We start from the raw sequence: 11,238 nt of genomic DNA on the forward strand, positions 1-11,238 counted from the left end.
TGTTATTCTGTAGCAGTATGAGAGTAATTATAGGAAAATACTCTACAAATGATTAGTTTGTACACTCACCGGCCACTTTATTAGGTACACCATGCTAGTAACGGGTTGGACCCCTTTTTGCCTCCAGAACTGCCTCAATTCTTCGTGGCATAGATTCAACAAGGTGCTGGAAGCATTCCTCAGAGATTTTGGTCCATATTGACATGATGACATCACACAGTTGCCGCAGATTTGTCGGCTGCACATCCATGATGCGAATCTCCCGTTCCACCACATCCCAAAGATGCTCTATTGGATTGAGATCTGGTGACTGTGGAGGCCATTTGAGTACAGTGAACTCATTGTCATGTTCAAGAAACCAGTCTGAGATGATTCCAGCTTTATGACATGGCGCATTATCCTGCTGAAAGTAGCCATCAGATGTTGGGTACATTGTGGTCATAAAGGGATGGACATGGTCAGCAACAATACTCAGGTAGGCTGTGGCGTTGGAACAATGCTCAATTGGTACCAAGGGGCCCAAAGAGTGCCAAGAAAATATTCCCCACACCATGACACCACCACCACCAGCCTGAACCGTTGATACAAGGCAGAATGGATCCATGCTTTCATGTTGTTGACGCCAAATTCTGACCCTACCATCCGAATGTCGCAAAAGAAATCGAGACTCATCAGACCAGGCAACGTTTTTCCAATCTTCTACTGTCCAATTTCGATGAGCTTGTGCAAATTGTAGCCTCAGTTTCCTGTTCTTAGCTGAAAGGAGAGGCACCCGGTGTGGTCTTCTGCTGCTGTAGCCCATCTGCCTCAAAGTTGGACGTACTGTGCGTTCTGAGATGCTCTTCTGCCTACCTTGGTTGTAACGGGTGGCAATTTGAGTCACTGTTGCCTTTCTATCAGCTCGAACCAGTCTGCCCATTCTGCTCTGACCTCTGGCATCAACAAGGCATTTCCGCCCACAGAGCTGCCGCTCACTGGATGTTTTTTCTTTTTTGGACCATTCTCTGTAAACCCTAGAGATGGTTGTGCGTGAAAATCCCAGTTGATCAGCAGTTTCTGAAATACTCAGACCAGCCCTTTTGGCACCAACAACCATGCCACGTTCAAAGGCACTGAAATCACCTTTCTTCCCCATACTGATGCTCGGTTTGAACTGCAGGAGATTGTCTTGACCATGTCTACATGCCTAAATGCACTGAGTTACCGCCATGTGATTGGCTGATTAGAAATTAAGTGTTAACGAGCAGTTGGACAGGTGTACCTAATAAAGTGGCCGGTGAGTGTATATCATCATGGTAAATTATTCCCACTGTTGCATACATGTTCCAGTAAGCACATTTTAAAGATTTGATGAATTTCTAAAAATTTTTTTTCAGAAGTCTACAATCAAAATCAAGAATGATAAACCAGGGCAGTTACTCATAGATCCAGGCACAGTGACTGTCTTAATCTTATGTTTGTTATACACGGCCTCCTTTCTTCTCAAATCAACTTTTAAAATTATGCTAACTGCACCCAGAGCCCCTCCATGGTGCAGATTCACAGGCTTTTAGTCTCCCACTCCCCCTATGTTTCAGCTCAGCACTTCCCCCCTCCCTCTGATAAAATCTCACTGCTGCAGAGGGAGGAGAGAAAGTTTGAGCACACTGTGGGAGGGGAAGGGTTCCTTGCACATTGTAGCAGCCTGTGAATCTGCAGCCCTGAGGGGCTATAGTAACACCCCTCACATCCCTTCAGACCCATTAGCATATTTTTAAAAGTTGATTTTAAAAGGAAGGAGGCTGTTGATAACAGATAAGAAAATTACCACAGTCGTAGTGCCTGGATCCATGAATAAGTATCCCTGGTTTATCATGCTTTACCTTGATCGTAGATTTAACCTCTTGCCAATGCGTCCTGAACTATTACAGCACAGCCTCGGGAAATGTGGGTGAGTCAGTGTGGGTGTTTGCTGCATAAAAAAAAAGTTGACATAAAAATAAAAAAATAAAAACCTAAAATTTTAAAGTTTCGCTAGAACTGATATAAATATAAATATACAAAAAAAAATAAACTTGTTAGGTAACCCAGTGTCCCAAAAGTTCCGATTGATGAATATATTAAAGTGGTTATTTCCGACGGTGAACCACGTAATGGAATAGGGTCCAAATGTCTGAATCGCTGCAATGAAAACATCACGCAAGTCTTTATGAAAGTATGAAAAGTTCTTGGTGTCAGAACATTAAAACATATTGGAGCTCATTTACAAAGGGTACGAATCGCACAATTCTGTCGGGTATCACGGCGATTTCCAATTTGCGCCGAATTTCAAAGACGGTGGCAGGTCATCATCAAGTTGATATTCCAACCAGTGGCATATTTTGGTTCTTGCTGCCCCCGGCAATAAGCCTGAACATGCCTCCATCAAAAACCCATTTTACACAACAGTAATCATGATTTGCTTGTTTCTAAGAAATTGCAATGATATTTGGTCAGTGTTAATTAAGGAGATAAAGTATAAATAACAATTGTGATAGATAAACAATATCATTGTGTGTTCTTCCGTTTCTATAGACTATGACACCCCTCTTTTTTAGACTTCTATTCTTATAATTTGTATTGACTGCAGGAAAAACCATTAGAATTTTGATCTCTAATATACACTCACCGGCCACTTTATTAGGTACACCTGTCCAACTGCTGGTTAACATTTAATTTCTAATCAGCCAATCACATGGCAGCAACTCAGTGCATTTAGGCATGTAGACATGGTCAAGACAATCTCCTGCAGTTCAAACCAAGCATCAGTATGGGGAAGAAAGGTGATTTGAGTGCCTTTGAACGTGGCATGATTGTTGGTGCCAGAAGGGCTGGTCTGAGTATTTCAGAAACTACTGATCTACTGGGATTTTCACGCACAACGATCTCTAGGGTTTACAGAGAATGGTCCAAAAAAGAAAAAACATCCAGTGAGCGGCAGTTCTGTGGGCGGAAATGCCTTGTTGATGCCAGAGGTTAGAGGAGAATGGGCAGACTGGTTCGAGCTGATAGAAAGGCAACAGTGACTCAAATCGCCACCCGTTACAACCAAGGTAGGCAGAAGAGCATCTCTGAACGCACAGTAAGTCGAACTTTGAGGCAGATGGGCTACAGCAGCAGAAGACCACACCGAGTGCCACTCCTTTCAGCTAAGAACAGGAAACTGTGGCTATAATTTTCACAAGCTCATCGAAATTGGACAGTAGAAGATTGGAAAAACGTTGCCTGGTCTGATGAGTCTCGATTTCTGCTACGACATTCGGATGGTAGGGTCAGAATTTGGCGTCAACAACATGAAAGCATGGATCCATCCTGCCTTGTATCAACGGTTCAGGCTGGTGGTGGTGGTGTCATGGTGTGGGGAATATTTTCTTGGCACTCTTTGGGCCCCTTGGTACCAATTGAGCATCATTGCAACGCCACAGCCTCCCTGAGTATTGTTGCTGACCATATCCATCCCTTTATGACCACAATGTACCCAACATCTGATGGCTACTTTCAGCAGGATAATGCGCCATGTCATAAAGCTGGAATCATCTCAGACTGGTTTCTTGAACATGACAATGAGTTCACTGTACTCAAATGGTCTCCACAGTCACCAGATCTCAATCCAATAGAGCATCTTTGGGATGTGGTGGAACGGGAGATTCGCATCATGGATGTGCAGCCGACAAATCTGCGGCAACTGTGTGATGCCATCATGTCAATATGGACCAAAATCTCTGAGGAATGCTTCCAGCACCTTGTTGAATCTATGCCACAAAGAATTGAGGCAGTTCTGAAGGCAAAAGAGGGTCCAACCCGTTACTAGCATGGTGTACCTAATAAAGTGGCCGGTGAGTGTAGAACGGAATAGCAGTAAAAATCAAGTCACTATTGTGATCTGTAAATACTAAATATTCCAATACATCCTTGTCTTTTTAGATTTACTTGAGGTTCCTGGACTATCAGATGGAACATTCCAATGAATGCAAGAGGAATTTTGTGGCCGTGTATGATGGAAGTAGTTCCATAGAAAACTTAAAGGCCAAATTCTGCAGTACTGTGGCCAACGACGTCATGCTACAAACAGGGACAGGAGTAGTACGGATGTGGGCAGATGAAGGGAGTCGACTTAGCCGTTTCCGAATGCTCTTTACATCTTTTGTAGAACGTAAGTGATTAAAATTATTGCCAGTATTTATCGTTTATAAGTCCACAATTCTGTACAGAATAATCTTTACTGCTATAGTTCTGTTTATTAAATTGAATAAATGTGATTATTTTTACATACTTGTACCTACCACTAGAGGGAACTAATAGCATAAGGATTAATATTGCTAGTTTTGACACAGAAGTCGGCTGTAAGTGTGAAGGCTTTAAGCTTCCCCCTAGTGGTAGATGTAAGTAACTTAAAGTGTCATAGTGAGCAGAGGAAAAACTTTCTCAGTTACATATAGTTTCAGAAACTTTTAATGCAAAAATAATATAAGAGTTATAATCCATATGTGCTTCTTCTTATAACAGCTCCCTGTGTGGACAGCACGTTCTTCTGCCACAGTAACATGTGCATTAACAACTCCCTGGTGTGTAATGGAATTCAGAACTGTGCCTATCCCTGGGATGAGAATCACTGTAAAGGTAAGCATGTTCATTCTGCTCCATCAAGTATGTTTTTCTGTTTTCTACTTTGATGAAAAAAATAAAGGTTATAGAATCCTCCCTTCATTCACCTCTCAGCTCTGCAACTTTAAACATCTTTGTCTGAAAGTATATAGACTACCCTGGAAATGTTTGGTTCAGCATGGAAAGGCTCCAGAAGAAACAGAACCCTCTACTCTGCACACAAATCTGTCTTCTCACGTCATTTTATGTCCCCTCCCCTCCCCCCTGAGGTCCCATGCAAAGCTGCAGGGTTTTCCATGAAAGAGTCTGTTACTACCCTAGATGGATGAGTTGGGGGGGGGGGGGGGGGAGTTAGAAGGGATTGGTACTGACCTGCAAGGAGGGGGTGGTTGAGCAGAGAATGTTTCTTCAACAAAGGGTAATTGTAAGGCCAAATTTACACGAACATGGAGTACTAGAGGCTACAGGAGGAGGCTTGAGTACTAGAAGCTACGAGGGGAGGCTGAAGCACAGAGGGCTACAGGAGGAGGCTGGAGGACAGGAGCTACAGGAGGAGGCTGGAGGATTAGAGGCTACAGGAGGAGACTGGAGTACTAGAGGCTACAGGAGGAGGCTTGAGTACTAGAAGCTACGAGGGGAGGATGGAGCACAGGGGGCTACAGGAGGAGGCTGGAGGATTAGAGGCTACAGGAGGAGTCTGGAGTACTAGAGGCTACAGGAGGAGTCTGGAGGACAGGAGCTCCAGGAGGAGGCTGGAGGATTAGAGGCTACAGGAGGAGTCTGGAGTACTAGAGGCTACAGGAGGAGTCTGGAGTACTAGAGGCTACAGGAGGAGGCTGGAGGATTAGAGGCTACAGGAGGAGTCTGGAGTACTAGAGGCTACAGGAGGAGTCTGGAGGATTAGAGGCTACAGGAGGAGGCTGGAGGATTAGAGGCTACAGGAGGAGGCTGGAGGACTAGAGGCTACAGGGGCAGGCTGGGGGACTGGAGGAGGATAGAAGACAGGGAGCTGCTGGAGGACAGGAGGAGCAGGAGAATTAGATGCGACAGGAGGAGGCTGGAGGACAGGAGGAGGATTGAGAACATAGGGCTAGTGGAGGACAGGAGGATGCTGGGGCAGGCTGGGGGACAGGAGGAGGATATTGGACAGGAGGCTGAAGGACAGGAGGAGTCTGGAGGACTAGAGGCTACAGGGTGAGGCTGGAGGACAGGAGGCTGGATGACAGGAGGAGTCTGGAGGACTAGAGGCTACAGGATGAGGCTGAAGGACAGGAGGCTGGAGAACTAGAGGCTACAGGATGAGGCTGGAGGACAGGAGGCTGGAGGACAGGAGGAGTCTGGAGGACTAGAGGCTACAGGATGAGGCTGGAGGACAGGAGGAGTCTGGAGGACTATAGGCTACAGGATGAGGCTGGAGGACAGGAGGCTGGAGGACTAGAGGCCACATGAAGTGGCTTGTTGTAAACTTATGTAAAGTCCACATAACTTGCACCATTTTTTGGCACAAAATATTGATGTAAATTGATAGTTATTAGGTGACTCAAGCCAGAGAAGAGCATCTCATGTAAGTAGCAAGCTGGCACTGATTAATCATACTACATACACTATTTAGCAAGTTTGCCACAACCATTTACGAAATCTTGTAATATTATGTTATGGGGACGTAACTACAGTGGTAGCAGCCATGGCAGCTGCTATGGGGCCAGAAGTGTCAGGAGTCCCAGTCATCGGACTTGACACCCTAAAGCAGTGATGGCGAACCTTTTAGAGACCGAGTGCCCAAACTCCAAACCAAAGTCCATGTAATCATCGCAAAGTGCCAACACGTCTATTTAGCCTAAAATCACACCATACCACTCTATAAGGGACATATAATACTGCTACATGATGACCATTACCAGTACAACAAGATAAATACCACCATACTGATAATAAACAGACCACTAAAGAAAGTCCAACATCACCAATTATATCGCAAAGCAGGAGCAAGTACAGCAGAGAATACTACCCCCATCCAGTGAGGAACACTACCCCCATCCAGTGAGGATCACCACCCCCATACAGTGAGGATCACCACCCCCATCCAGTGAGGATCACCACCCCCATCCAGTGAGGATCACCACCCCCATCCAGTGGCAATATGAAGGATTGTTGAATTCGGCAGGGGGTATGTAGGTTAATGTGTATGTTGTAGGGTGCAGGGTGGGTGCACTGAACAGCAAATCTACATGCAATCAGGCAGGTGAATTTACCATCAAATCACCACATGACACATGTCTGTGGCCAAATACATATATATACTGCCCTTGGTCTGGAGCTCTGGGCACCTGTGCCATGCTGTCAGTGAGGGCAGTGTAGTGCACCCCAGGGTCACTGGCAGCATGGCACAGTGACAGGAGAACTGGACCAGGGGCAGAATATATGTGGCCACAGACATCTGTCATACAGGGCAGTTTGGGACACTAAACAATAAGCACCTACAGTTGTTCAGTGTCCCAAAGCTGCCTGCCTGCTGCCTGTCACATATACACACACAGCAGCTCCTGCCTCCAGCTGCACTCCTCTGTACTCACCGGGCACCGGCTGCTGCTGTAAGCTCTGGCAGTTCTCTCTCACTCTCCTCCTGTTCCCGGGCTGAAGGGGGAGGGGAGGAAGTGGAGGGGCGGGCACTGACCTGCTGCTGTGTCTCTAGGCAGCACTAATGAGCACAGAGCAGGTCAGACGCAGCCTTCAGTGAAAGAGATCACTGGAGCTCTCGGCGATCAGCAGCTTTTCCTGCCTGCCGGGAGTTCTAATGATTTATATATAGACAGCAGGGGAGATGGTCCACGTGCCCACAGAGAGGGCTCGGCGTGCCCTCTCTGGCACGCGTGCCATAGGTTCGCCACCACTGCCCTAAAGAGTGGAGGAAGTCCATTATATACATTGTGCAGCATAATATGTATGTATCATATATCTGATATATATCACATATATGTGATATATCATATACAGGCAGTCCCCGGGTTACATACAAGATAGGGTCTGTAGGTTTGTTCTTAAGTTGAATTTGTATGTAAGTTGGAACTGTATATTTTATCATTGTAATCCCAGACAGAACTTTTTTGGTCTCTGTGACAATTGGATTTTAAAAATGTTGGGTTGTCATAAGAATCAATATTAACAATAAAGCTTCATTACAGACACATGTCATAACTGTTAATGTTTATTGTAGCCTAGGACTAAAGTACAATAAATTACCAATATCCGGTGGTCTGTTTGTAACTAGGGGTCGTATGTAAGTCGAGTGTTCTTTAGTAGGGGACCGCCTACATGTGATATAGCACTTTACAAATCATAGAGGACAAATATAATATGACACTACAGAGTACAAATAGTCAAAGCTGGGGGTCCACAGTATGAAATGCTACCGATAGATGCAGAAGGATGAGGAGAGAATAGTGCCCTTTGGATTTAGCAGTGAGAAGATCATTGGAGACTTTAGAAAGAGCAGTTTCACTGGAGAGCATAGAGCGGAAACCAGATTGCAGGGGGTCAAGGAGGGAGTTAGCTGAGAGATAGCGGGTTAGTCGAGAATAGACCAAGCGTTCCAGGAGTTTGGAGATGAAAGGGAGGTTAGAAACTGGTCAGTAGTTAGTAGCATTGGATGGGTCCAGAGAAGGTTTCTTTAGTAATGGGGTAACAACAGCATGCTTGAAAGAAGAAGGGACAACACCAAGAGAGAGAGAGAGGTTGAAGACTTTAGTGAGGTGAGAAGTGACCGATTAATATGCTCTATATGTTTGTACATGAGTGTATAAATGTAACTCGCATGTGTTTGTATTGTATAAAGTGGGAAGAGGGCCTCATTCAGTGGGCTGCTATGGGACCTTGCCTCTCCTAGTTGCGCCCCTGTTTTCTTTGTTTTACCTGATCTATTTTCCATCTTGTGTTTTCTTACAGAAAGGAAAGAAACTGGATTATTTGAGCAAATCACCAAGACCCATGGGACTATTATTGGGATTACCTCTGGGATTGTCTTGGTTCTGCTCATCATTTCTATTTTGGTGCAAGTCAAACAGCCTCGCAAAAAAATAATGGCTAGAAAGACCACCTTCAACAAAACCGGTTTCCAGGAGGTATTTGACCCCCCACACTATGAACTCTTTTCCCTCAGGGACAAAGAGATTTCTTCAGACTTGGCTGACTTGTCAGAAGAACTGGAAAACTACCAAAAGGCAAGACGTTCATCCACCACCTCCCGCTGCATTCATGACCATCACTGTGGGTCTCAAACTGCCACCCTGAAACAGAGCAGGACCAACCTAAGCTCGATGGAACTGCCATTCCGCAACGACTTTGCCCAACCACAGCCGATGAAAACATTTAATAGTACATTCAAGAAAAGCACCTATGCTTTCAAGCAGTCTCATGACTGCACCGATAAAGGTATAGAAGACCGTGTCATGGAGGAAATCCCTTGTGAAATCTATGTCCGTGGCCGAGAAGATTGTGCTCAGGGTTCCATGTCTATTGACTTTTAATTGCCTCATAGAATGAAAAAATAAAATCAGATTCCTTCTACTAAAGCGATATATATATATATTTTTGAGACGGTCTGTGATAATCATTGCGTTTTCTACAAGGGAACAATGCGAGGCTCCAATAAACTACATATTGTACATTAAAGCTCTATATTTTTGAGCAGCAATCACAGAAAAATAAACTAAGTGTTTTGCATGATATCAGTCCTCTGTGTTTATAGGATTACCCGCCATGATGGGTGGTAAGTGGGAGGGATTTTCATACCAATGGTCATGATTAATTATTTGTTTGATTTTTTGTTTTGGGAGTTATTTGCCTTTTAAGTTTTTACACAAAATAGATAAATTTGTTTACCTTCTGATACAAATGTTCTAGGATCATATGGTGCTACCAGAGCGGGAATAATAAAAAAGAGCCTTGAAACAGACCTTTTCAGTTCTTTTTCATGCACTGTATTCTACCGGTAAATCTTTTCTGGGTGAAAACTGTTCTCCAGCATAATAGAATAGAATGAGTAACTTATTTTAACAATTTTCTGTCCTCTCCAATGAATAAGTAAAGTATATTTATAGTGTTAAAGTGTTGCTTTTGCTCTGTATTGCCATTAATGCCCCTATCACTGGTTGTATAGTAAAACATGGCACATTCACATTCCGACTGGCAGTGATGGTAACCAATTATCCTTAAGAATTGATCAAGCTAAGTTCCTTTTTTACATGGCATAGGTATGTGCATGGAGCCTGTGGTTTATTTAAGACCAGTAATTGCCTTTCTGTTGGAAAATAAAAGAATAAATGTGCAGGCACTGCATTAGAATGATGAAAAGCCAGGGAGTGCCACTCAAGGTTGTTATACAAAACAACAACTTACATACATAGAATCAAACAATATAAAAAAAGAGAGTGTACATACAAAATAAATGAATCAAATAGAGAATCAAGAACACCAATGCTTTATTAAACCCTTATCTCCGTACCTATTTTCCATTTTTTTTCGGCAATACAAGCTATATACATGACTATAAAACCTTTAACTTCTTTATTTTCTGGTCACTATAACTGTTTGAGATCTATTTTTTTAAGGACAAAATATAGTTTTAAATAGCACTGTTGAACTTTTATTAACCCTTTTGTATTAACCCTTTCTGACACCAATTTTTCTAATACATTTTTTTGGTATTTATTGTGGCACCTATATAACATAAAACAACTTTTTTCTCTGGGTGAATATGCAATAAAAAATGTATAGATATATATATATATGTATACATAAATGTATAGATAAATATATATATTTTTTTTAAATTACATTCATTTGCATAATTAATACTTTTAGGAAAATAAAGGACGGCTTCCCTGTCTCCCCTTGAGGCAGGAAACACCCTTTTGTTTCCAATCCCTCAGGCTGGTGTGATTGCTTGCTTCTTGCTATTCTGCATGGCTACAGGGGATCCCATCAGTGGTCTGCCATAGAATGCTATGCAGGCTTGCTTAAAGAGAACCCGTCATGCAAAATAACCCCCCTAAACTAAATATATTTTCATAAACTGCCATTAGAGAGCATTGCCTCTATCCCTTCATTGTCCCTCTACATGCCTGTAAACCTAAGCAATGAGGTCCTAAAGCTGTATGCAAATGACCTGTGAAATGTCCAATGAAGCATTAGCATATTCAAGCTGTCCACTCTATTCATGAGTGGGAGGCACAGCCACACCCCCAGTGCTTGACTGACAGCCTGTATAATGATGTGAGGCTGTATAATGATGTGCTTCCTGGTGCTGGTGGCCACGCCCCCTGCAGCCTGTGTGTGCATGTGTGTGTGTTTAGGAGAGATACAGCAGCTCCAGGCAGCCATGTTACAGCAGAACATGTCAGATTCATGTGTAGCTGATGTCTGTGTCTCTCACCTGTATATTAGGAGGATGCAGCATGTCAGCAGATGCAGCACACACACTAGCCATGCTTTACTATACATTACACACAGACATGAGCAGGGGGAGGAGAAGGGAGGGGTAACAGGGGTGACATCACTGCCTCTGACCATGTGACCAGCCTCATTTACATAATAAAGAATAGATGATTTTACAATGAA

General features: G+C 43.6%; 1 protein-coding gene across 1 annotated transcript in view; it reads left to right on the top strand.

The window, feature by feature from the left end:
- NETO2 (neuropilin and tolloid like 2) overlaps positions 1 to 9,574 on the top strand; it is a 35,326-nt gene extending 25,752 nt beyond the window's left edge. Inside the window, exons 7-9 of the mRNA XM_072117172.1 lie at positions 3,943 to 4,171; positions 4,525 to 4,638; positions 8,566 to 9,574. Of these exons, the coding sequence (XP_071973273.1) occupies positions 3,943 to 4,171; positions 4,525 to 4,638; positions 8,566 to 9,146 (924 nt within the window). The 3' untranslated portion in view covers positions 9,147 to 9,574. The remainder of the gene's footprint in view (positions 1 to 3,942; positions 4,172 to 4,524; positions 4,639 to 8,565) is intronic.
- Positions 9,575 to 11,238: the final 1,664 nt, after the last annotated feature.

This window comes from Engystomops pustulosus, chromosome 7, assembly GCF_040894005.1.
Source record: "Engystomops pustulosus chromosome 7, aEngPut4.maternal, whole genome shotgun sequence".
Taxonomy (NCBI): domain Eukaryota; kingdom Metazoa; phylum Chordata; class Amphibia; order Anura; family Leptodactylidae; genus Engystomops; species Engystomops pustulosus.